At 35.6% G+C, this 24158-nt stretch overlaps 8 protein-coding genes across 15 annotated transcripts; 2 read left to right on the top strand and 6 right to left on the bottom strand.

The window, feature by feature from the left end:
- Positions 1-2017: 2017 nt before the first annotated feature.
- Positions 2018-5021, top strand: LOC17881192 (transcription factor TGA4). 4 transcript variants are annotated; one of them, XM_023781519.1, is made up of 9 exons: positions 2018-2274; positions 3072-3240; positions 3327-3407; positions 3486-3545; positions 3630-3707; positions 3790-3853; positions 3938-4209; positions 4296-4505; positions 4598-5021. In XM_023781519.1, exons 2-9 carry the CDS (start codon positions 3082-3084, stop codon positions 4748-4750), a joined length of 1077 nt encoding a protein of 358 aa, XP_023637287.1. In that variant the 5' UTR covers positions 2018-2274; positions 3072-3081; the 3' UTR covers positions 4751-5021. The 4 variants fall into 4 exon arrangements, with proteins under 4 accessions (XP_023637287.1, XP_023637284.1, XP_023637286.1 ...); XM_023781516.1 differs by having other exon boundaries at positions 2021-2274; positions 4296-4523; XM_023781518.1 differs by lacking the exon at positions 2018-2274 and adding an exon at positions 2339-2363 and having other exon boundaries at positions 4296-4523.
- A 126-nt stretch (positions 5022-5147) lies between these two features.
- On the bottom strand, positions 5148-9101 carry LOC17883481 (probable inactive receptor kinase At5g10020). Its single transcript, XM_006286900.2, has 3 exons — positions 7948-9101; positions 6114-7766; positions 5148-5989 (listed from the first exon to the last, which is right to left on the bottom strand). Exons 1-3 carry the CDS (start codon positions 8867-8869, stop codon positions 5412-5414), a joined length of 3153 nt encoding a protein of 1050 aa, XP_006286962.1. The 5' UTR covers positions 8870-9101; the 3' UTR covers positions 5148-5411.
- Positions 9102-9818: 717 nt separating this feature from the next.
- LOC17882080 (protein HEAT INTOLERANT 4) lies at positions 9819-14612 on the bottom strand. Of its 3 annotated transcripts, none has more exons than XM_023781073.1 (14): positions 13901-14612; positions 13431-13469; positions 13276-13329; positions 13121-13184; positions 12856-12914; positions 12614-12738; positions 12406-12465; positions 12243-12301; positions 11993-12069; positions 11832-11870; positions 11628-11690; positions 11367-11543; positions 11154-11250; positions 9819-10356 (listed from the first exon to the last, which is right to left on the bottom strand). In XM_023781073.1, exons 1-13 carry the CDS (start codon positions 14363-14365, stop codon positions 11203-11205), a joined length of 1329 nt encoding a protein of 442 aa, XP_023636841.1. In that variant the 5' UTR covers positions 14366-14612; the 3' UTR covers positions 9819-10356; positions 11154-11202. The 3 variants fall into 3 exon arrangements, with proteins under 3 accessions (XP_023636841.1, XP_023636840.1, XP_006287756.1); XM_023781072.1 differs by having other exon boundaries at positions 9819-10340; XM_006287694.2 differs by lacking the exon at positions 9819-10356 and having other exon boundaries at positions 10871-11250.
- Positions 14613-15607: 995 nt separating this feature from the next.
- LOC17883599 (probable ferredoxin-4, chloroplastic) lies at positions 15608-16095 on the bottom strand. Its single transcript, XM_006289664.2, has one exon. It carries the CDS (start codon positions 16073-16075, stop codon positions 15638-15640), a length of 438 nt encoding a protein of 145 aa, XP_006289726.2. The 5' UTR covers positions 16076-16095; the 3' UTR covers positions 15608-15637.
- A 92-nt stretch (positions 16096-16187) lies between these two features.
- Positions 16188-17768, top strand: LOC17883606. Of its 3 annotated transcripts, none has more exons than XM_023780770.1 (6): positions 16188-16277; positions 16382-16767; positions 16907-16957; positions 17055-17188; positions 17262-17350; positions 17427-17768. In XM_023780770.1, the coding sequence occupies exons 2-6, from the start codon at positions 16456-16458 to the stop codon at positions 17606-17608; spliced, it is 768 nt and encodes a 255-aa protein (XP_023636538.1). In that variant the 5' UTR covers positions 16188-16277; positions 16382-16455; the 3' UTR covers positions 17609-17768. The 3 variants fall into 3 exon arrangements, with proteins under 3 accessions (XP_023636538.1, XP_023636536.1, XP_006288413.2); XM_023780768.1 differs by having other exon boundaries at positions 17424-17768; XM_006288351.2 differs by having other exon boundaries at positions 17438-17585.
- Positions 17718-18304, bottom strand: LOC17882980 (elicitor peptide 5). The gene is made up of 2 exons (XM_006288923.2): positions 18035-18304; positions 17718-17945 (listed from the first exon to the last, which is right to left on the bottom strand). Exons 1-2 carry the CDS (start codon positions 18167-18169, stop codon positions 17820-17822), a joined length of 261 nt encoding a protein of 86 aa, XP_006288985.1. The 5' UTR covers positions 18170-18304; the 3' UTR covers positions 17718-17819.
- A 727-nt stretch (positions 18305-19031) lies between these two features.
- LOC17882520 (elicitor peptide 4) lies at positions 19032-20504 on the bottom strand. The gene is made up of 2 exons (XM_006288930.2): positions 20356-20504; positions 19032-19275 (listed from the first exon to the last, which is right to left on the bottom strand). Exons 1-2 carry the CDS (start codon positions 20482-20484, stop codon positions 19162-19164), a joined length of 243 nt encoding a protein of 80 aa, XP_006288992.1. The 5' UTR covers positions 20485-20504; the 3' UTR covers positions 19032-19161.
- Positions 20505-21773: 1269 nt separating this feature from the next.
- On the bottom strand, positions 21774-22930 carry LOC17881187 (elicitor peptide 7). The gene is made up of 2 exons (XM_006286347.2): positions 22732-22930; positions 21774-22223 (listed from the first exon to the last, which is right to left on the bottom strand). Exons 1-2 carry the CDS (start codon positions 22861-22863, stop codon positions 22083-22085), a joined length of 273 nt encoding a protein of 90 aa, XP_006286409.1. The 5' UTR covers positions 22864-22930; the 3' UTR covers positions 21774-22082.
- Positions 22931-24158: the final 1228 nt, after the last annotated feature.

The following is a 24158-nucleotide window of genomic DNA, read 5'->3' as shown; positions in this document are numbered from 1 at the left end:
ATATATAGTTAGCCAAAAGAAAAAAAAAACATACAAATGAAAAATAAGAGTGACAACATCCATTCTTAGTGGCAAACCACTTTTTAATAAGTTATAGCACTTGAGAATAATTCCACAAATGGACAAAAGCAAAGAGTTTGTGCGTCATGTCTCATTAGTTTATACTTCTTTTTAAGTGTTCTTTAATTTGTATACGAATAAATATTATTTCAAAACTTAAACAATACGTGGATATATATCATTTTTAAAAAGGAAAATCACAAATCAATCAACCAACGAACAAAATCTGTAAAAAAATGAAATGAGTGGCTGCGTCACCCACCACATGATCATTTCTATAACTTCACACATAGATATCACTTGTATAATACCTATAAACATAAAACAACTAAACGATTAAATTGTTGTTTTAGTTTTGCGTAAAAATCTTATTTGCTGTGTAATAATAATATCACGTAGAAGTGCGAGGGTTTAGGGCTTTTCTTTCGTCACTTTTTTCTTAGGTTTTATTAACAAAAGACATACATATTATTACATTTGGTGGTTAGATATTGTACTGCGTATACAGATAAACGCACCATAATCACATGCATTAGTTACTAAGTACTGAGTTGTGTGCTTAAAAGAATCAAGTAAAGATAGGCAAGTGGGTAAGAAGTTGTGGTCACACACAAATATGTCTCCTATCCAACTTGAAGAGCCAACCAATCTGTTGTTCTGATCAAATATTGAAATCTTTCTTTATCAGCTATATAGGTTAGGTGTGATGATTCCTTTGCAAAGGCTCGTTTTATTTCTTTTTTTTTGTCAGTATATAATATTATCAAATAGTACGCTTTTTATTATTAAGAAGACGTATATGTGAATCTTTTTAGTTGGCATAACGTAACCTACATTTAAACTATACCTAGATGGTTGATAATTTGACATAGTACGTATTTACATTATACTTAGTCAGCTGAAATCAAAGATTACGTGCATGATGGTCGACCTCTCTCTCTTTTTTTTTTTTTTTAAAAGCCTTTGTACATGTAAATCTATATTAACCATTAGGTGTACTAATTCCATTAAGAACTATCAAAACTAATGATTACTAAACAACTGATTATATGCATCGATAGTTCACGTACAATAAATAATATTCTCTCCATTTTATAATAAAAATTCTTTTGACTATTATTTTTTAAAAATTATATAATTTTTTCACAACCTACGAAAAAATAAATATTGTTTTATTATTTTTATTAATTGTGGATTATCTTTTTATTGGGTGAATTGTGTTTAAATTAGTATTATATGATATTTTTCTTTAAAATAAAATATTTTTAAATAATTTATTAATCTATATACATTTGCTTAAAATATCATTTATTCTTCTTTTCTTTTTTTTTTCTTTTTTTTGTTGCCGTCAGCCTTGCGATTATGTTACGTACTGATGTCTTATAAAATCCCAACATATATATACAAACTTAGAAACATACAAAGCTAGCTTTCATCCCCGCCGCAAAACTACTATGCTGCGCTTGTGCCGTTCTATTTTTCTACGCCTTCACCGACGGAACCTGCCGCAAGTTTTGACGTGGGATGTATAATATATACTTGGACAATAAACAGACTATTTTTATCAAATGAATTGTTAATGAATATTAATAAAGAATTTAAATCTGATTTAACTTTAAATAATTCCTAATCTACCTGGTGCGCACATCAGCGAGGTAGTGGAGACATGACAAATGTGATTAAAAAAAACAACAAAGAATAAGCAGAAAAATAATAATAATTTAGTAATAGAATAAAATTAAATTACGGGACTAACTATTACAAGAATATACGGTAAAAAGAATAAAAGTCATCAAACATGTCAAAATTGGTTAATGTATCTTTATTTTGACTCTGCTGGATTCACTGCTTAAAAGACAAATATCACCGAAGCATCAACAAACCAAAAAAAAAAAATCAATTTTTCTGTATAATTTTAGAACATTTATTATGATTTAGAAAAAATTAAAGAACCCTCTCTTTTAAGTTGTCGTGTTCTCGCATGATTCTTCTTCTCCTCCAAGATGACAATTCCACAGAACGCGAGTTTATCGTCTCTTCTGTTGTCAGATAAATTTAAACTGAGGATTTCTAGGCTTTGTGTTCGATTTCGTCACTGAAACTGAAAAGTTTCTTTGCTTTTTGCTTTGTTTTTTTGTTGTTCTTTTCATGGTTTCCGCGGGAAAAGTTCCTCTTTTTGAAGCCCTTTTGACATAAACAGACCATAAGAAGAAGGTAACAACTTCGAATCTCTCTTCTCCTCTGAAAAGTTTGATTTTTGGGTTGAATCTCAGCTTGCCTTAGAAGAAGTTTTCAATTTTTGTGTATTTCTCTGTTTCATCTCTAGTATTACTTGCCAAACTCTTCTAGAGATACCAGTTTCATGTTAGGTTTCCGGATTAGGGTTGATCTTCGTTGATTACAATTGAAGCTGTTACTTTTTTTTAATGATTTTTCATTTCATGATTGGCTATGTGATAATTTGGTTCTCTATCTCGTATTCTCTTCACCTTCTTCTCCGAGTAGCCTTTACATCGAATCTTGACTTATAGACAAGAATTTTATTTCAAATCAGTGAGAGAGATAGTAATGGAATTTTTAACCTTATTGGGAGCTGTTTAAGATGGTCCACCATTAGTAGCTAAAAGAAGAAGATACAGTAAGATCCAATAACTGACACTGACATTAGAGTTTGGCCTGTTTTAGGAAATGCAATTTAGATTGAATTTGAGATCATATAATTCAATGATCTGTATCTAACTGATAGAACTTTCAAAGTAACACTTGTAAAGAATAGGCTTTTTCGGGTGTATGTGAGTCCGATGTTTCGCCTTATCAATGGAGCTTATACAAGTAGGGAAGGTAGTGTTGTAGCGTTGACGAATTGGGTGATGGAAAATGACTTGAAAGCCACAACCTTTCTTTTATTCTTTTGGCTGCAAATCAACATACATATCTTTTCAAACTCGTGAATGATCTTGTTATCTATGCATTTCTTGATTTTGATGAATGTATCTCTTGTTTGTTTCCAGTTGAAGCAACATGAATACAACATCGACACATTTTGTTCCACAGAGAAGGTTTGAAACTTACGAGCCTCTCAACCAAATCGGTATGTGGGAAGAAAGTTTCAAGAACAATGGAGGCTTGTATACGCCTGGCTCTATCATAATCCCGACAAACGAAAAAACAGACAGCTTGGTACTTCAAAAAAATTTGTTATATATATCTCGGATAAAATACTCATTTGAATTCAGAAACTAATGCTCTCTTCAATCTTTGTTCAGTCAGAGGATACTTCTCATGGAGCGGAAGGAACTCCTCACAAGTTTGACCAAGAGGCTTCCACATCTAGACATCCTGATAAGGTAAGTTATAATATACCTCATTTGGTTTTATCTTTGTTCCATAGAAATTATGTCAGTTAATTCTTTATATCTTTACAGATACAGCGACGGCTTGCACAGAATCGTGAGGCAGCTAGAAAAAGTCGTCTGCGCAAGAAAGTATGAAACTTTATGTTCTGTGCAACTCGTATAACAGTTATGTATTTTTATGTTCTTGACTGAGGTATAAGTCTTGTGTTACAGGCTTATGTTCAGCAGCTAGAGACAAGCCGGTTGAAGCTAATTCATTTAGAGCAAGAACTTGATCGTGCTAGACAACAGGTTCGTAAAGAATATTCTTCTTCCTACTTCCTTCTTCCTTGAGTATCTTGTCGATATAATAACTTAGATCATAATTTTTCAGGGTTTCTATGTGGGGAACGGAGTAGAATCCAGTGCTCTTGGTTTCTCAGATAACATGAGCTCAGGTTTGAATCTTTCACCTTTATGTAGTTTCCATTATGTCTCTTTAAATCAAGATTGAGATTCGTCAGTTGTCCTTTTCTTGTTAGGGATTGTTGCATTTGAGATGGAATATGGACACTGGGTGGAAGAACAAAATAGGCAAATATGCGAACTAAGAACGGTATTACATGGACATGTTAGTGATATAGAGCTTAGATCGCTAGTCGAGAATGCCATGAAACATTACTTTCAACTCTTCCGAATGAAGTCAACTGCTGCAAAAATCGATGTGTTCTACGTCATGTCGGGAATGTGGAAAACTTCAGCAGAACGGTTTTTCTTGTGGATAGGCGGATTTAGACCCTCAGAGCTTCTCAAGGTAATAGAAAACCCTGTCACTAATCCATAGAATGTAAAGGTTCTTACAATGACTTTGGATATGGATTCCTTTTTGTTGTTGGTTAGGTTCTCTTACCGCATTTTGATCCTTTGACGGATCAACAACTTTTGGATGTATGTAATTTGAAGCAGTCATGTCAACAAGCGGAAGATGCCTTATCTCAAGGTATGGAGAAATTGCAACATACATTAGCAGAGAGTGTAGCAGCCGGGAGACTTGGCGAAGGAAGTTATACACCACAGATGACTTGTGCTATGGAGAGATTGGAGGCTTTGGTAAGCTTTGTAAATCAGGTAAGAAAGAAAGCTTGACAAAAAATAATGAGATTTTTAGGACAAGAACTGATTTCTTGAGATTGTTGTTGTAGGCTGATCATTTGAGACATGAGACATTGCAACAAATGCATCGGATCTTAACCACGCGACAAGCGGCTAGAGGTTTGTTAGCATTAGGGGAGTATTTCCAACGGCTCCGAGCTTTGAGTTCGAGTTGGGCGGCTAGGCAACGTGAACCAACGTAATTAAGGTGTTCAGACTTCAAGAAAAGATTGAGACCTTAAGAATCGAAAATGGAGTTTGCTGGTGAGTGGAATTTGGACAAGAACGAGAGCAATAACATAAGCTGCTTTTTTGGTGATGATTCTTGTCTTGCGGTTTAAGAAAATGTTTGAGGAAAGTTGTAAATATGATCAGTAACGAAAAGTTTAGCTTTTTAGAAACCAATTTTTCGATGGTTATCTTTTGTATGTAACATTATAGATTATATATGATTGGCTTGTGGTATGTACAGTACATGGTTTCAGTGCATATTCATCAAGAAACTGAACCTCGTGAAAATGCATAAACTTCTGTAACAATTAAATTGTGCTCAACAAAACATTCCCTGCAGTATATAGTTGGTAAACATGGTCAAGAAGATAGAAGAAAATATTAAAAAAATTAAGAGCCAAACTCAAAATGTTTATGTCAGAATCAATGGGATTAGATTTTCTTCTACCTTTACAAGGAAGTGGAAAAATAATCAACAAAAAATAAATGTGAGAACACCTGAGGATCCGAATCATCTGATCAAGCTACTAGAGAAACATAAAAACCAAGAAAGAAGAAGAAAAAAATGGGATGATGTGGTGAAGGGAAATCCATGGAGATTTACAGAAAAATTAAATAAAAAACAAACAAATCTCAGGCAGAAATTGAAGTAAGATGATCAAGAACTTGTCTGATGTTAGGCCTTTCATTGACAGAGAGAATGCACCTGATTGCAACAGCAAGTGCATCCTCCATCGCCTTTGAGAACTCTTCCCCACCTGCTATGTCTCTGTCTATGCAATCCATTCTCCTACCTTCTTGATCACACAACCGCACCCAATCAGTCAGATCTACAGCACCTGTTTGACCCGAGATTATGTCACCCGCGCTGCGTCGAGTCAAAAGCTCCATGAGAATTACTCCAAATGCATAGACATCGGATTTGAGTGTTGGTATTGGTTTTGATGCTGAGGAAAGTTCAGGAGCAGAGTAACCAAGTGCACTCATGTTTAGTATCTGTTCCGCTACACCAGATGGAGTCATCAGACGGTGAATACAATAATCGGTTATGCGCACAGTATTGTCGGGACTTGTTAGGATTATGTTTGTTGGCTTCAAGTTCCCGTGTGGCATTGCTCTATCATGAAGGTAGAGAAGACACTGAGCCACTTCAACTGCAACTTTTAGTCTTTGGCTGAAGGACATTGGAGAATACCTCCGAGGAGTAGTTTCTGCATAGAAAAAATTGTAACGGTAAGTACTCTTATGCTTCAAGGGTAGTCATCAAATGGCTTAATATTTGTTCAAACGAGATACAGAAAGTCTAATAATCGTAGGGGTTAAAAAGCTTCTAACCATATAGATGCATAGCCAAGCTTTCTCCTCTCAGGTAGTCAGAGAGGAGAAGTCTTTCTTGTTCTCTGGGACCCCAATAGTATGCTCGCAACGGGACAATGTTTGGATGTTTTAATGAGCCGATTTTTTTAGCTTCCCGTGCGAAATCTTTCTTATGCCTCACAAGTCCAACTCTCAACCATTTCACCGTCAACATGTGTCCATTATCCAGTGTTGCTTTGTACAGTGTTCCATGGCTGCTTCTACCTAGAACTTCTGCAGGAGCTCGGGATAATTCTTCTGCTGTGAGTTTTAGTGAAACGTCTAAGAAGAAGAGTTCTCCGGCCAATCGATCGGGTGAGTAAACATCTAACATCACAGGCTGATCGCTAAAACGGGGTGAGGAGGACAATGGGGAGCCTCCTGAAGAAGACTTCCGTCCAGATGCTGCAGGATAATCATCAAGGAGGTTAGGATTTGCAGCGGCTGTAGGAGCGGGCACACCCTGCTCGGATATTTCAGCTTCAAATCCGGGTATCCCAGATAACGACCTTGAATTTGCAGTGAGCAAGTGATCGTTTGAGAAGCTCAATGATGATGACGGGTGCTCAGCATTTGAGCTGAAGTTGAATAAGGAGGGACGAGATGAGCGTCCAAACTTGGCGTCTCTAGTCGTGGCTTGGTCTGTAAATCTATTTCTCCCATGAAAGTCCTTGAGCTGTGTTCGATGATAGGCAAACAAGACAAAAAGAATCATAAGAGCAGCTCCAACTGAAGCAACAATAATTGCTATTCTTATGCTACGCCTCGAGTGATGGTTTTTCCCAGGTATAGCCAGATCACCAGAAGAATCCGCTGGAATCCCACCTGGGAGACTTAGCTTGGAGTTACCAGGATAGAATGACGAAAGCGGGTACCTTCTCAGCTCTTCCGGAATTATGCCTGATAGGTCATTATATGATACATTGAATCCCACCATCCGGGAAGAAAGCTTAGCCGGAATTTGACCCTTAAAAGTATTGTTTGATAAGTCAAGGGACTCAACGTCACTAAGCTTGTTGAGGTCGCTTGGAAGCTCGCCGGACAGCTTATTATTGGCAAGATTTAGCACCCTAATTTTTTCCATTGTACCAATATCGCCAGGCAGCACACCCGTCAAAGAATTGGTTGAGAGGTCAAGCAACTCCATCTGCGGATAAAAACTTAGGGCCAAAAGTTCGCTTGCTCGTGAACCTCGAAAAGGAATTGGCCCCTCCAAGTTATTCATAGAAAGATTCAAACTTCTCAAGCTTTTAAAAGTGAAGAAACTCTGGGGAATGGAGCCACTGAACTTATTCGAGCTGAGATCAATCACAGAAAATTGAGAAACCCCTGAATCATCCCACAAGGATGGCAAGCTACCAGCGACAGAGTTATTTCTAATGCTCAACACACTTAATCTTGAAAATGCAGAAGTGAAGTTTGGCAAGTTTCCCGACAAGTTGTTTGAGCTCAGATCAAGAAAATCTGGAGTAGCTTCCCACTTTTGAACAACAGACACGTCGCCAGAGAAAGTATTCCCACTCAGATCTATCGCCAAGCAACTTTTCAAACTCGATGGAAGATCCCCAGACAGGCCGTTAGAAGAAAGATTCAACATATTTAGCGTTGTTGAATTGATTTCACTAATTGATCCTGCATTTTGAATCACAAAGAAACTTCAGACAATACGACACAAATGTCTAGTCAAGAGCAGGAATCAGTCAAATCAATGCACCATGACATAAAAATTGAGTAAGTCTATTCCTATATGCCTTAAAGTAGCAAGATTCAGCAATTATGGCAAAGGAACAATTGGTGTAAATTTGGAATTCACCTGTAAAACCATTTTGACTGAGATCTAGCTCTTGCAGTGGAATCGAACTCTGCAACAACTCTTCAGGCACCAAACCGAACAACTGGTTACGCGCAAGCTTCAAGACTCTCAGACTCGGCTGTGATCCAAAATGCGGCAACTCACCATTGATCTGGTTATTCTCCAAGTCAAGAATCTCGAGGTTCTTGAACGAAGCAATGGACTCCGCGCTGAAAAACTTGCCATTTAAGGCATTGTGGCTCAAATTCAAGTGACGGAGAGTGTTGGAAATGCTAGAAATGTTGTCCACCGATAGAGACAATCCGCCATGGAAACGGTTACAGCTCAAATCAACGAACTCCACATTCTTCAGCTCAGTGAAAATCTCTCCAACGTCTCCCCAAATCTCATTCTTGTGCAAATCCAAAGATCTTAGCTGCTGAAGGTTCCGGAACCCACTGGGGAACCCACCTTCGAACTTGTTTGAAGACAAATTGAGATTATTCAAACCCCAAAGCTCCGAGATCCGACCCGGGATTGGTCCATAGAATCCATTATCCGACAGATCTAAGTGCTGAAGCGACGTAATCCCACCCAGCGAAGGCACGACCCGGCCGGAGAAGCTGTTTCCGGATAAAGAGAGGTTACGGAGAGAAGTGAGACCGACAAGCGTGCTGAATTTGAGTTCGCCGGAGAGACCACGACGGTCGAGATTAATGGCGATGATTGAACCAGTTTCAGGGTCGCAGGAGATACCAGGCCAGCCATTAGGGCAAGTAGAGGGATCAGTGAGGCTGCTTGTATCGGACCACGAGATTCGTTGGTGCGAGGTCTCGTCACGGATCCCTTTACGGAACTCCAGGAGAGATCGGAGCTCCGACTCGGTGACGGCGTTGGCACCGAGGAGGAAGAGGAGTAGTGAGAAAGTGAGAAAATGACTCATTTAGCCCTGAAGAATCTTCCTACTCCACAGAAGCAGAAATGCAACACTGATTGTTGTAAAATGCAAAATAAAACCCTAATTAAGATTCATAGCTCTGAGAGAGAAGAGAGAAACAGTGAGACGAGGATTTAGGGATTGTACTCGGAATCTGGAAATTGAAAGAGGCGAAGAAGAGGAAGAAGAAGCAGAAGAAGAGAGAGAGAGAGAGAGAGAGAGAGAGAGAGAGTGTGTGTGTTTTAGGCTTTCCAAAAAAATCGAATTTTTATAGTATTATTTTTTCTTTAGTTTCTTTATGGTATGTCTTTAATTTATTTTATATTTTTCTTCAATCAAAGATTTAACAGTTTCCAATTTAAAAACAAAAAATCAGATATTTGAAAAACTTTTTATCATTTTAGGAATTATGAGTTTTTTCATTTATGGTATCTTTTCTTCACTCTACTTTACTCTCGTTAATGGAATCATTTGAAAAAAAAAAACTTTTGTTAATGGAACCTAATTGATTAGTGGTTACTATAGTTATAGGTCATGTAAATGTAATGTCACATATTATTACTATTATTTTTGTTTTTTTTTCGTAGAAAAATTGATATCTTTTGAATATTCTCTGACATTCAAATAAGAAAGCAAAACACACATAAATGACTCAAAAAAGGTGTTTTCGGAAAGGTTGAATTTTCATGTTTGAGTGGGATATGATAGATATGGAAACTCAAAAATCAAACTGCAGTTAAGATGAATTGTAAGAGCATCAGTGAATATTAATAATAAGGTTTACCTTCATGAAGACCTATTACTACTAATGTTCACTTATATTATACCTATTACTACGAGTTAAAAGAAAAAAAAAAAAAACATAAATTTTGGACACTATCTTCGGAATTAGAAGGGGGGATCATTATAAATTGAAAACGATTTGTTAGATGTTGTCATTAAATTTCGACACTAATTGCGTCAAGTCATAATCACTTATCAGTTATAATTACAAATAGTTTTAGGAAATACTACTTTACTAGCTGCTTAATGATACCAACAAAACCGATAATTACAAAAAAAAAAAAAAAAAAAAAAAACAGAGTATACCAAAATATTTGTTTAAGATATCCGAACAAAAATGGTTATTAAACAAAAATAAAAAGGAAAAGAGAGAGAGGGAGAGAAGTGGTGGAAGAATAGTATATGATTAGTTTAGAGATGAGTGAAAACAGACTGGAAAGGACAATGCCATGTCGTGTTTTTTTGAGTCGCTCTGTCTTTTTTTCTTTCTTTCGGACCAAACCTTTCTCACATCACATGCACCGGCGGACTTCTATAAACGCCGTTAAGTTCTTTGTCCGTACATTGCTCTCCTTAAAACGGGACGGGGAGACTCACAAATAGAAGCATCAACGTGTTGTGTGACTCTCTGTGTATCATCATCATCCATCATCATCATATATGACTCAATTACTACTACTTCTTCTGGACCGACCTGTCAATTTTTTCCCCTAATCACACATTACATTATTGTGTGTGTAAATTGACCCATACTTTGTTTCTTGTTTCACTAGATTACTAACTGGCAAATCATATACTTCAAAAACAAAAAAAGGTTTTAAAGAGATGTAAATCTATTTACGAAACAACAAACTTCATTATTGTCAACCTCCAAGTTGATAAAAATTCTTGATTACCCTAAAGGTTATAGTATATGTTCAGGTGGAACACAAAAGCTTTTTTAAATTCTATGGCACTGTTTCAATTTTATATTATATTCCCCACTTGGAATGCATATATATTATAGGGATCCTATCTCTACCTTGTCGCCTAATTTTAATGATATTAAACTATATAATTCTCGACGAGTCTATTTATTTGCTGCTTTTAGAATGTCATTTTCTCTAACCATAAAATGAAAGATGCCAAACTTATTATATTTTGTCCATCTCTCTCTCTTTTTCTTTATAAAAAAACCTTTATAAAATATATATAAATATATATACGGTATATGGGTCCATCAAAAAAATAATACCATTTTGTTATTGTCGAAACTTTTGACAGCTACAGTAGTTGAAATGCGACTGCAAATTATGAAAAACTTGAAGGGTTGAAATCTATAAAAAAAAACGCAAAGGCTGTCTCCAATGTACCGCAAAAAGAATTTGGTTCCCGCGACTCTTCTAAGAAGATCTCAAGTATTTCTAGAGGAGAGAATACATGCTCATAAATGTAAAAGACATTTTGTCGTTCAAACTTGTTTTTCTTTTTAAACTATAATAATAGCTCAAAGAGTTTCTGAGAGCACCTGTGACTAGATAAGTTTGAAGCTGCCAAGAAATAGCTATTCTGGGTTCTCAAAGTACTTCATGAGCCTTTCCATAGTATCGGTTAATGAACGGCGACTGCAAAAAAAAAAAAAAAAGAAGGAAAATCCAGATCATTCACATATACAAAGCTTCGTAACAACACCAAGATCAAAACCCTTTTTTCAATTACCCAGTTTCCTATATGTTCATACCTGGACACCAGAGACATCTGGTGTATCTGGAGAAGGCTGAGGGTAGAATTTGTAGAACTTCATCTTTTGAAAGGCTTGCTTAGTATCTTCACTCATTTCTTCTATTGCTTTCTTCCGGGCCTCCTTTGCCTCTCTGTTTGCTTTCTTTGCTGCTCGAACTTGCTCTTTGACGTATTCCTGCGTAAAAAAAAACAAACAATGGTAATTAGAGAAAATACTCAAGCGTCAAGAGCTGACAATTGCTTTAAAGCTCAAACTTACTTTGAATTCATCCTTTTGTTCAGCAGGTAATGCTTCTTCTTCAACCAATTTATCGACAAATTCCTGAGATAAATGCACAAAAAGCCATCTCATGATTCAGCATACAATGACTGATTTCAAGCACAACGGGAGGAGCAGTGCGAAGATGAACACTCTCGACAAGCACTTCAAGTTTAAATAGTTACAGAAAAGCCAAACACACACCTGAAGTTCGTCGAACTCCCAGTCAAATTCACATACAACCTGCACAAACAGAAAATTAAAGCTTAATTATTACGAAAATACCCAAAACAATGTGCCCCTACTCGACCATTTCATGTAGGCCAGCCAATTCCAACACATTCATTTCATGCCAGAAAACTTACCGGCGGTTCAGAGGGGAACATTATTTGGACCTCAGTACTCTGTTCAAGTTCATCTTCCTTAAAGGGTTGATAGAAATCTGCAACAGAAAACAAAACCAAAAACAAAAAAAGGGATTAGAACTTGTTGTTGCATACCACATACATAACAAGATAAGCATATGGATAATCCACAGCCAGCAGCCTGCCATGTGCTATAAATGGTACACTTTGCAGACTTAAATAATTTTTGTAGCAGATGAATGACACTCACAAGGAAGGCAATACTCAAACTTCTTAAGTTGATCTTCCTTCATATGTCTGAGAGCAGATCTGCAGATAATGTACAAGATAAATTGAGTACACCAGAACATCAATTTTTATAAACTCTATAAGTCATCTAACACAGAGAAGAGAAGACAACACGTGTTACTTACCTCCTCTGCGTACAGCCCAAGGTAAAAATTTGAGAGTTCATCCTATCAACTTGTCTATCTCTGCAAGAAGAACAAGGCAAAAGTAATTAGCAACTGCTGTTAAACATTAGAAGTAAGAATATCCCAAAAACAAACAATCTGCTTCTCTTCTCGTTGATTTAGGCCAACCCAGTAAATGTCTAACAGATCAACGTGGAACTCATAGTACCTTTTTTCAATTGGAATGTAAGGAAGCCAGTCCATTTTCATCTTCTTCATTGGAATGATTTCCTCCACTTCTCTCTGAACCGATGTGATTCCTATCTTATCAGAAGGCGGAAAAGGTGAATCAATCTGCATATACAAGATTGATGAATTTTAGAAAGAGAACTGATAAAGCATATCATCTTATATACAGAGATCATCGTAGCAAGCAAACTTTGATAAATAAAATATTTAACAAGAACTTACAACAACAACTGCTGGGACATGGACAATCTTGTTTAAACCTTTGTAGGGAACTAGTTGAGCTGTAACGTTAAAAAGAGAAAATTCAGGAACTCGAATCAAATGTTCAAGAAAAGGATGACAGCATACTGCACAGCCTGATAGATTTTTAACCAAACTAGAAAGAACCACAAGGGCCAAAGATTATTTAAACAAATCAAACCAATAAGAAGACAATAACAACCAAAACTCATAACAAGAAGAAAAAAAGGCAAGAGAAACAGCTTACGTTCTGTACAGCCAAAAACAAAGACTTTCTTCCCGTAAAGCTTTCCTCCTTCCTCCAATGCTTCCTAACAAAAATGAAGAAACATAAATATCAGATTCTCGCCAACCCCGGCAAATAAAGACTAAACAATAGAGAATGTAATCCTAACAACTTACCTCAAGATTTTTGAAATCCCAATTGAATTCATAAAGTGCATCTAATTGATCCCACTGCCATCACAATTCAACAACCATTAGCAAGAAATATATTGGATTCTCAATGGAAACAATATCTCTGATGTTGAAGCTACATTCCTCTCAAACTAATATACCTCAGTTCCCACTGGAAAAGCAACCTTCCACAAATCCTCCTGAAACACACAAAACAAGTGCACATATTAATTTGAAACTAACACAGCAGCAACAAGACAAGAAAACAAGCCATTTTATTTGAACTTCTAAAAAAAAATCCTGAAAAACTGAAGATATTCTCCAACCACTAACCCAGGCTCGCCATGGCATACCATATCTGACACAGGGAAGTAAAATAGCATACAATTGTTCCCAAAGATAAACCCACCAACAAAGTCATATCTTTCTTGCAACCATAACAGCTCCACAGTATAGGTTAAGTTATAAGATGAACATACAGGTCCAAAGACGTATCTCATTGTTGTTTTCATAGCGTATCTGCCTTATCATATCGCTTAACTAACCAAAACATACAGCAAAATGCCCCAAAATTGCATTTAATCAAAGTTGTAAATCCTAATCTGAATTCATTAATTAGCAAAAAGCATACCAGATTTCGCTTGTCCTCGAAGTACTCAGGCTCTTCCTTCACTTTGGTAACTCGGGGTTTCTTAGCTTTGGGTGCCGGCTTCTTCTCATCTTTAACCTCAGCTTCCTTCTTTGTAGCCCTCTTCCGCTTACCACCACGACGAGCAACAGGTTTCTTCTCAGCATCTTCCTTAACCTTTTTGACATCTTTGACCTCATCTTCTTCTTCATCTTCTTCTTCCTGATTCTCCTCCCCCTTCTCTAACGAATCGGGTTTAGCCGGTTCTTCCTCTTTGTCCCCCTTGGCCTCTTCCTCTTCCATTTTCCCATTCTCCTCGTTGACGACTTCTTCCTTAGGCTGCTGGCTCTCCTCCTGCGTCGTCGTCTCCTCCTGAGACTCAACAATCACCTCATCGGTCTGACTCTCCGCAACAGCACCTTTGCGACCTGCTTTGGAACCACCCTTTCTCTTCGCTCCTTTCCTCATTGCACAGACAGTAGTAAGAACAAATTGACAAAGAAGGGTAATTTGAGAAACCCTACTGGCTTCTCCGGCGAAGATAGCGAGAGATAGGGAGAGAGAAAGCTAGGGATTGATGGCGGTGGATCCGGAATTTCGAAATTTTTCAGAAGACACAAATTTTGGGGTTTTTTTATAATTATAATTTTGGTCTCTCTCTCTCTCTCTCTCTCTCTCTCTCTCTCTCTCTCTCTCTCTCTCTTTTTGTTGTTGTCTAAATGTTGCGTGATTTTAACGACCGCTCTCTTCAGGAAAAGGAAATAGGGTTTTTGATTTTTTTCACCAAAATAATTTAAGCCGCCGTTTGGCCAAAATAAAAATCTAAGGCCCAAAAACTGAAAATGATTTTTGATGAATTAATTAAATATTTTTTGAAATTTGGAATTTGGGGAAGTTTGACAATTCTTGTGGAGGTTTTCTTTAGTTCTTAGGTTTAATTTTATGAAATTAATTAGGTCTTAGATCTTTCAAATCTATTGACTTTTTCTTCTCATGTTTACTTTCTTTTTTTTTTTTGAGCAACCTTTCTTCTCATGTTTACTTAAAATTTTAACCTAGTTAGGGAAGTTTGTTAAACTATTAAGGGAAAGTTATAAATTTCTTAGAATTTTGTAAATATGATCAGATTTTAAATTTACTTTTAAGAATGAAATTCACTATAGAAAACAATTTCAAAAATTGATAATATTATAGAAATCTTAAAAAATGGAATTGTGTAAAATGATAAGTCATACATATCTGTTGTTTTTCTCTGACCAAAGAAGAAGAAAAAAAGGAAAGCATTTTATTTCATTCAGATGCTAAAAACATGTTGACTCACAATAACCAAAAGAAAGGTCCAAAACCTCTAGTGGAAGCCCAACGTTGTTCCCCTTATCTTATGGGTCACTAATGGGCCTATATATTGTGTACCAATTACACAGTGTGCATCTATATTTTGTACTCAGCTACTGAACAAGAACAACGATGATAGATTCACATATAGTATCATATTAGATGATAGATGCACATATATAACAACGATGATAGATGCACATATATAACAACGATGATAGATGCACATATGCACATATAGAATCATATATATACACACACTGGACTAGTTTGTAACTGGAATCCGATTTGAAAATTTTGAATAAGTTATATATTATTATTAGTTGTTCGAATAAAAAAGACACTAGTACATTAACTATATTTTATACTCGACCGTTCAAAAGCCTGAGGCAAGCATGTGTAAACTCATATAAGATCGGTTTGTTTGTGGGTGTAAACGACACATTCTTCTAGTGGTAGTGCGATGCACGTGAGGATGTAACCCTTTTGAATCTGTTCTTCCTCAAGAAAGGATCCTAGTGACTGATCCACTTTCCCCGACACCAGCTTCCCACAACAAGTCCCACAAGTCCCTGACCTACACGAGTATGGCAGTTCTAATCCCGCCTTCTCTGCGGATTCAAGTATGCAACAATCTTCGTTTCCTTCTATCTCGTGCTCCTCACCCTCCGGACTGATCAGCTTCACTGTACGAGACGCTTTTGCTAACATCATCTTCGGATGATAATTGCCTCTCGACGAAAAAGACAAGCCATAAGGTTTTTTGAACCTTATTGTAAGCTGAGCAAGTGATGGTGGTGCTAAAGGGGTTTTTATGATGCAAGAGAGTACTTGATCCATCATTGCTTTGGCTTTGGTCGAAATAGTAAGTACGTAAGAAAAATGTATCAAATCAACTTCGTATATTATACGGTGTGGTTTGTATTTTATACATCAGCCTGAATAACATATACCTCTGACACGTGCATAAAGAAGTGCTACATGTACTACGCTCACATACCTCTAAACCGATGTGGGACTGTTCCGATTTATTTATGACGCAAAGGTAGGTGGTCAAATCGGTTCAATACATAGTTATTGGTTTCTTTAACTAAACAAATCAGATATAGAGGACTTAGAATGCAAATACTGTTATTTTACATCTTGCAGCAAATTTTCTCACTGAGACAAAGCCATTGTTATCGAGTCAAGCTTTTACCAAGCTCAACCATTCAGCATTCGCAATGATCTTACCTTCGAACTTGCAATGTTCCAAACCTATAATCTTCGGGAATCCGATTCTCCACCACGGATTCATCGATAAAAAACTTTCCTTTCGCCGCCGGTACACTCTCCGACTAGCTTCGCCGATTTCGCGATTCGCGAAGGGTTCAGACTCAATCGCGTCTTCTTCTCCTTCTCCATTGTACACAAATCCGCAGGAGCCATCGATCTCTCCCCAATTAACGTCGTCCGTGGGACAGCCTCCTCTCCAACTCTCTCAATGGACATTCACACAGAAGCACTTCGTCTTGCTCAATGTCGTCGCTTGCATAGTAAGCCTCAATTCCATACTCCAATAGTTGATTTAGCTCTTGGGTTTAGGTTTTGATTCCAATTGCTCAATAAAGATCTCAACTTTATTCACTTTGTAACAATCGTCAGTCATTATGTGTTCTGTTTATACACTTGCAGACAGCAATTTCAGCATCGTGGCTCTTCTTTGCTGCGATCCCTACTCTTCTGGTTCATTCTCCAACATTCTACTTATACTGATTTACTTATTGATAGATTTTGAAGTTGATTTGAGTTCTATATACTTTGGTATGTTGACAAAAAAAAGGCTTTCAAGAAAGCAGCTGAGTCTCTTGAAAAGCTTCTGGATGTAACTAGAGAAGAGCTACCAGATACAATGGCTGCTGTTCGCTTATCGGGCATGGAGATCAGTGACTTAACGATGGAGCTCAGTGATTTAGGGTTTGTCTCCACATCCCACCATGATTACCAGTTTCTTCATAGTCTCTTTGTAACTCTTTTAATCTCTGTGTAGCCAAGGCATCACTCAAGGTGTTAAAAGCTCGACACGAGCTATTCGCGTAGCTGAAGATAGACTAAGACGGTTAACAAACATGAATCCAGGTTCAGACATCACTTCTAAACTCGGTTTTCAAACTTTAGACTTTCACTGTTAACTCCATTTTTACCTCATCAGTAGCTTCAATGCAGGAGGTGATTCATCAAACCAAGAAAGAGGAAAAAGAACCAATGGTGGCTAAAAAGGCGAGGAGGTTCAAGGAAGGGATCGTTAAAGGACGTTCGTTATGGCAATTGTTCTTCACAGTCACTCATTTCTCGAAAACCACCACAAGTTATCTTGCAAAGCGAGCTAAGAAGTAGAAGCCTAGAAGGTGATCATCACTCAGATCCCACTTTTCACTTGCCCTTTTTTCAGAATTCGAGTCTAGCTTGAGTCTTACTAGTTTAAGAATCTATTTTGTAGATATGGAATTGTAATACTGATACCATTATTCTTGAGAAGCAAAGCAAGTTTCGTTTAGAGTAAACTACTAAACAAGATTATCTAATTAGACATCAAGACTCTAGCTAGCTACATGTCGTAGTTGTTAACTCCACCTCGTTTTCCCGAGCTAACCGGCTGTTTCCTTATCCGTCTACCCATTAGCTTGAGACCCCTCGTTGTAGTTTCAATAGATGATACTTCTACTTTCTCCTCCTGCACCACAAAAAAAAAAAAAAGGTAGCTAAACAGCAATAGAAGAAGAAAAACTATACAGAAGAAAGAGAGAGAATGATCAGTTTTACATTTCTTGGTTTAGCTTTCGCCATGTCTAAAGAAGAAGAAGAGCGCCTGAATCTGAGACACTTGATGAAAGCCTTCACAGGTTGAGGCATGAGATTGCAACAATCTTTTTTGTGATCTTTCTCTGGCTGCATCATTCTCTGTCTTACAATGATCTCTCTCTCTCTCTCTGTGACTCACTCAAATTTTTCTGGTGCTACCAAAAGATCACGCATCTTTTAAACGCAACTGTAAAGCGGCGAATTAGATCCATTAAATTGTGTTGCTCCTCTTTTGAGTGGCAGTCTCTTTCTTTGTTAGAAGATGCTAGAAGGAAACCATCGCTTTGACAAGTAGTATAGATTATATACAATCTTTTTCTTTTGCAAATTCATTGATGCAGTTTCTGAGAACCCTGAAGTTCGATTGAAAAGATTGGTTACCTAGAGGTTTATGTTTTCCCAAATCCAAAATACCTAGTTAGTAACTTTGTTCAAATTATGTAAAGAGAGTCTCGGGTTTATATCCTTAATTTACATTCCAAATTTTCAAATCTCAACCATATTACATTCGAGAAGCTACACATCACGTGAATATATAGCGAAAGGTAATAAATAGAAATTTTCTTATTTACGTAATAACACTATTAAATTGGACGAGAGAAACTATAGTAGCAGTCCCACCTCAGCATTAAGTTTTCTTTAGATATACGGAGAGTGAGACACCACCACATGACTCTGCACACTATACATGCAAATAATTTCCCTTTTTTAAAACCAATTTTGCTTATGTTTTCCTCTCTTTTTTTTTATGATAATGTATTTGGATATACATATTTCGAGGTAAGAGATCGAATTGATCGGTTATATATAGTTCATGTTGTGTTTGGTTATCTTTCATGTTGTGTTTGGTTATCTTTCTTTTTAAAGACGATTTTATGATCTTCTTATTTCTTATACAACTCGATCCTCACTAGAAAAATCTTATTATGTCTTAAGAAAAATAAAGGAGTCGTAGTCGTAGGAGTAACAATCTTCAGAAATTATTCAAAATACGAATATCAAATTATACAATACATTATAAGTAGAAAAGACAATGGGAAGTGAAGAATTTGTCTCCGTAAAAACAAGAACTAAATATCTCTCAACTTCTAGTTTTTACGTCCAGGCTTGCCGGAACTAACTTCTCTCGACTTCTGCACTACTTTCTTTGGTTTCGCAAATGACCTCGACGACACTTCCACAACCTCAACTTCATCTTCCTCCTTTATATTCGAAAAATAAGAAAAAGATTTATCATTCAATCTTTATGATAGAAGCTGATGGGTGTGATGTGTCAGCACAAGAATTGAAGATAATCTATTATCTATGAGGTGTCAGCATCAAATTTCATTTTTTATAATTCTTATTTCACCAACTCCACCATTTTATGTCTACATCAGATTATCTCTACAGTTTTATTATAATTATTTAAGGTTTTTACATCACTATAATTTTTATAACTTTTGGGTCATTGGTGAATGATTTGGTAACAGTTTCACCAATCACATTAACTTTCGTAAAATCTTTCAAAGACAGTAAAACATATCACAAAAAGTAAAAGCTTTTTTGTTGTTTTTGCTAAAGACAAGATAAATTATCTCCATATTTTAATTAAAAATTCCATATTAAAAACATGGTACATATCATATACAAATAGCATTACAGATCTACTTATTTTCTATTGACTTTTATTATTAAATCCATCAAACATGATAATGGTTTCAAATGTACGCGAGCCGACTCGAAACAATTGTAATCAAAATCAATCTAGTAAATCCAAACAAATTAGTTTGATACTTTGATCAAGCCGACTCGAAACATAGCCATTATGAAACTCGTCAAATCAAACCAATCTAAGTTAATTTTTGTTATAAGATTATGTCCAGATAATTAATGGCTAAAAGTTTTTCTCATTTTGCAAAAGCCATCTAATAAAAAAGAACAATAGAAATATGGAAGTATAATATAAATCCATTACTAATATAGTTGAGTTGGAAACCTATAAAATTTACTACAACCACAATAAACCGACAAGAAAAGTTACATTCAAAATCTTTGCAACTAAATTTTCATTGAGTAGTCCGCACTAGCCACGGTCTAAATCAAACTTCATCCCAGTATTCGTTATATATAAAATACACGACTTCAAAGAACTCATCAATATATATGTTGAGGAAAACAAAACTATATCATTTTTGAGGAAATAATATACATATGTTGTGCTAGGAATCTCATAAACAGAGAGGACGAGATCTAGCTGATACAAAAAAAAAAAGGTTATATATAAAACAGAAGTTACTTACCGGCAAGCAGTGCTGATCAGAAGAAGGAGAAGGCAGACCAAAGAGCTTGAGTAAGAGAGATCGGAAAGTTTGGTGAATGAACTTAAAAGGGATCCAAAGATAATAAGAAACTCCTTCTTCTCTCTCCATCTCTTCTTTTCTTTCTTAATTCTTCTGCTAAGTGAGAGAGCAAGTGACTTGGAGTTTACAATATATATAATATAGCTCATCAGTCGTATTACACTAACTTACTGTACAATGATATTATAAGATGGTAATTATATACTATATGATAACCTAACTTAGTCCAATAACAACAGCTCACTTGGCGCGTCTTTTCGTATTATTGCATGTTCCTATCAAATGGAGTACTATTATTTTGTTTATTTTTTATTTTCCTCCATTTCCAATTTCCAATGTTATAATTAGAAGAAAAAGAAAAAAGAGCCATGTGTAAAATGCAGGAGTATATACTCTCATGTGCTTTACCCACAATTTTGTTATTACTATTTGATTGCTTCGACCAAATTTTTGACTGGTCTACTTCTCAGTTTCTTACCCCTTAAATTCAATTTGTTTTCATCGAAAAACATTTCAGTATATATATAAAACTGATTTTGAAGACCCGAGTTATAAATCTTCTTCTTATCAAACTATATGTTATATTATCATTGCAGTATGAGTACTCTACAATGATAAAAGTTCATTGTACAATGATAGAAGTTCGTTGCAGTATGAGTACTCTACAATGATAAAAGTTCATTTGATATATAGTTTTACAACTCTACTTTGTCTTCTGATTCGTAATAACTTTGAATATTAAAAAAAAAAAAAAAAAACTTTGAATATTCTGGCTTCTCTCTTTTTTTTTCTTCGAGGGGTTCATGGAGAAAGTTTTGGAATACGAACATCCATAATAGATGGTGACATGGAATATGATTTTGAAAGTATAATTTTTACTGGGGGATAGACGCACTTTTTTTTATTCGATATAAAAAAGAATTTTAGTTTATACTTTATAAAAGAAAATAATAATAATATATAATGGAATATATTGGTTTCGTACTAATGACCCATCTCTTTAGAATTTGGGATGCTCGATATGCAAATGAAAAGAGATCCATCTTTATAAATAAAAACAAAAAAAGGTTCTCATATATAAAACATACGCTTATTATCTCTGGTTCAACACTTCTTTGATCAATATTTCAACTGTTTTCAACAAATTAAGACATATTTCAAAATGAATGCGAGTGTTTTTAATCAGCAAAAAGACTTGGAAATTGGTCGTAGACTCATCGTCAATTCTCACCGCTTCTTAACCATAAGTCAAACTACCAAATGGTAGTTGCATAATTTCAGTCTTTTATTTTTCTTTCTTTATTCTCTATTGCCCATTTGTGAAATCTTTTTATTCACAACTTGGCCAAGATCTGAAATTCTTGCTTAAATCGCCACCATGAGTATCATCCTTTATTTATTTCTCTTACAACTTTCATACATCACTAAATATATGTTCATATATTTTCTTCTTATTTTACGAACGAACTCACAAAACAGTCAAGTTTCACATACATTCACGCAAAAGAAAACACATTTATAACAATATACATTAATAATATACGCATAAGAAGAAAATGTAAAAAGTAAAAAGACTTTCTCGAACATATATATATATATATACCAACAACTAATTCAAATTTGACGTTGACCTTTGTTGAACTGAAGACACGTGGAAGAAGAAGTAACTAGGAATGTGTCTTGTTGGTACCTCCACGCTTCCCGGAACTCGTTTGCTGCTTATTCTGTCTCGCTCCAACTTTCTTCGACGCTACACTCCTCGAAGACACTTTCACAGCCTCTGTCTCTTCCTCTTTTTCTTCTGCTATCTTCATGCATGATGATCACCATTATTATTATTATTCATACACATTTTTGCGATGAGAAAATTCATATAGGAAAGAAATTCTGATATGACACATAATTCAGTAAGAAAAAAGAAACATTCATCTTGTTTAAGTTGTCGAGTTATGAACATGATTCATATATAACTCAAAAATGTTTACAATCACGGAAAATTAAATTGTATAATTAAAGAGAAACTCCGAACTTACTATAGTCAGATACTATAAATGTTTTTTTAAACCTAACTCGGCAAAATATTAAACAGATCATATTCCCCATTTTAATATACTACTGTATATGTATGAAGATATATGAATTTCACGTTCAACCGAAGCTGAAACAGATTCAAATATAATAAGTACCAATGACTTAACTGCTACTGTCTATTACAAATTTACAATTGCTTTTGATAAGTGATCATAAACTTTCCATAAATATATTTTGACTAAGAATTGTTGATAACACATAGTCATATAAATATTAATTACTCACCGGAAAGTTATCAGGAGGAGTTTGAAGAACGTGAAACCTAACGAGAAACGATCGGATGATATCGTGGAAGAAGTTGTAAGGGATGCAGAGATAAGAGCAATAACTATCTTCTCTTCTTCCCTCTCCTTCCATCTCTTCTTCTTCTGTTTTCTTTTTCGTTCTGGTTACAAAGACACTAGCTAGCTAGCTAATTGGGTCATTAATAGAGTTCAAAATCACTAATCATTTCTTCTTAGTCAACTTACAGCAATTAACTACGCTAAGTTGTTATATATATAATACATGGTAGGTAAGTATATTAGGCTGATTGTAACAGCTCATCGGTCGCATCTGTTCTTATATGGCATGTTTCCCGTTTATGATTTGATTTGTTTACGTACTTGTGTAAGAAAAAGTAATCAGATTGACTATATACTCGTCTGTGGGGATCATCATCACAATATAAATCAAATTTGATACGTGAAAACAATCCATAATACTGATAACAATAAATAAATATATATATATATATAGTAACACTAAATCATCATAATATGATTAACAGGGTCGATTAGTCTTATCATCAAACGATTTTGCAGCTTTCTGAGTCATCATTTAATATGTGTAGAGGCGGATAATTAAAAAGAGCATGAAGAAAGGCAAACACATGCGTATGAATATATGTATATTTGTTAATGTTACACATGTAATTAACAATACGATTCAAACTTTGACTATTTAACACAATAATTAGGGATATTTGATTAACACATAAAAATAAGAATATAAGATACGACAGACGTCGACAGATATGTGATATGTCTGACGCTAAGGGAAATAATAGGCCGCGTAATTAATAATTATAGTCGTTCTAATCAAAAGTAGCCATTTTAATATTGTCATAAGCTTTTAAAAGTTTCTTCACTATTCTCAAATCGCCAAAACTTTCCAATGCATTATTATATATTGGTGACTTTCTTGAGTCTTCTTCAATTCATCCGTATACATAGACCGATAAAAGTAAAAACTGGAATTTAGCACAAGCGAAACACGTGGAACTATAATTCAATCGGTGGGGAACTGGGGATAAACCTTTCAAAAAGTGAACTACATTCACGCATTGAGGCTAAAACAAATCCTAAAATGTAAATTAAAACAAAAGAGACACATATAGTAAATTAGTAATGTGATGCTGGTCAATGACTAAAACCGTGGGGTCTGGTTGCTGCATACGAAACAACCAAACTCTTAAGTCCGAGAAGGCGAGAAGGAACATGAACCAAATCGATAAGGAAGTCCAGAAATCATATATACAGTCTACAAGGAAGTCTAAACTATACAGTATATTATATATAGCTAGTTATCCACAGTCGGAAGCTTACACTAGTTCTTTGACTAGTTAAGAACTAATGTCCACGCATTCAAATTAGTACTCTGAGATAGGGCTA

The sequence above is a fragment of the Capsella rubella genome, unplaced genomic scaffold (assembly GCF_000375325.1).
Source record: "Capsella rubella cultivar Monte Gargano unplaced genomic scaffold, Caprub1_0 scaffold_6, whole genome shotgun sequence".
In the NCBI taxonomy this organism is placed as follows: Eukaryota; Viridiplantae; Streptophyta; class Magnoliopsida; order Brassicales; family Brassicaceae; genus Capsella; species Capsella rubella.
This window is presented reverse-complemented; position numbering and strand designations above follow the sequence as displayed.

Excerpts from the sequence above, each read along its gene's own strand:
- LOC17881192 (XM_023781516.1), top strand. The coding sequence starts at position 3,082 with ATGAATACAACATCGACACATTTTGTTCCACAGAGAAGGTTTGAAACT. Across the intron at positions 3,546-3,629 it reads AAAGTCGTCTGCGCAAGAAA|GCTTATGTTCAGCAGCTAGA; the intron begins GTATGAAACTTT and ends CTTGTGTTACAG. Across the intron at positions 4,210-4,295 it reads GACCCTCAGAGCTTCTCAAG|GTTCTCTTACCGCATTTTGA; the intron begins GTAATAGAAAAC and ends GTTGTTGGTTAG.
- LOC17882080 (XM_023781073.1), bottom strand. The coding sequence starts at position 14,365 with ATGAGGAAAGGAGCGAAGAGAAAGGGTGGTTCCAAAGCAGGTCGCAAA. Across the intron at positions 12,915-13,120 it reads TGTTTTTGGCTGTACAGAAC|CTCAACTAGTTCCCTACAAA; the intron begins GTAAGCTGTTTC and ends TTAACGTTACAG. Across the intron at positions 11,251-11,366 it reads CAGATGTCTCTGGTGTCCAG|TCGCCGTTCATTAACCGATA; the intron begins GTATGAACATAT and ends TTTTTTTTGCAG.
- LOC17883481 (XM_006286900.2), bottom strand. The coding sequence starts at position 8,869 with ATGAGTCATTTTCTCACTTTCTCACTACTCCTCTTCCTCCTCGGTGCC. Across the intron at positions 7,767-7,947 it reads CAGTCAAAATGGTTTTACAG|GATCAATTAGTGAAATCAAT; the intron begins GTGAATTCCAAA and ends TTCAAAATGCAG. Across the intron at positions 5,990-6,113 it reads CTTGGCTATGCATCTATATG|AAACTACTCCTCGGAGGTAT; the intron begins GTTAGAAGCTTT and ends TTTTCTATGCAG.
- LOC17881187 (XM_006286347.2), bottom strand. The coding sequence starts at position 22,863 with ATGGAAGGAGAGGGAAGAAGAGAAGATAGTTATTGCTCTTATCTCTGC. Across the intron at positions 22,224-22,731 it reads CTCCTCCTGATAACTTTCCG|ATAGCAGAAGAAAAAGAGGA; the intron begins GTGAGTAATTAA and ends TCATGCATGAAG.
- LOC17882980 (XM_006288923.2), bottom strand. The coding sequence starts at position 18,169 with ATGATGCAGCCAGAGAAAGATCACAAAAAAGATTGTTGCAATCTCATG. Across the intron at positions 17,946-18,034 it reads CGAAAGCTAAACCAAGAAAT|GAGGAGAAAGTAGAAGTATC; the intron begins GTAAAACTGATC and ends TTTGTGGTGCAG.
- LOC17883599 (XM_006289664.2), bottom strand. The coding sequence starts at position 16,075 with ATGATGGATCAAGTACTCTCTTGCATCATAAAAACCCCTTTAGCACCA.
- LOC17882520 (XM_006288930.2), bottom strand. The coding sequence starts at position 20,484 with ATGGAGAGAGAAGAAGGAGTTTCTTATTATCTTTGGATCCCTTTTAAG. Across the intron at positions 19,276-20,355 it reads CTGATCAGCACTGCTTGCCG|GAGGAAGATGAAGTTGAGGT; the intron begins GTAAGTAACTTC and ends TCGAATATAAAG.
- LOC17883606 (XM_023780768.1), top strand. The coding sequence starts at position 16,456 with ATGATCTTACCTTCGAACTTGCAATGTTCCAAACCTATAATCTTCGGG. Across the intron at positions 16,768-16,906 it reads TCAATGTCGTCGCTTGCATA|ACAGCAATTTCAGCATCGTG; the intron begins GTAAGCCTCAAT and ends ATACACTTGCAG. Across the intron at positions 16,958-17,054 it reads CTGCGATCCCTACTCTTCTG|GCTTTCAAGAAAGCAGCTGA; the intron begins GTTCATTCTCCA and ends GACAAAAAAAAG.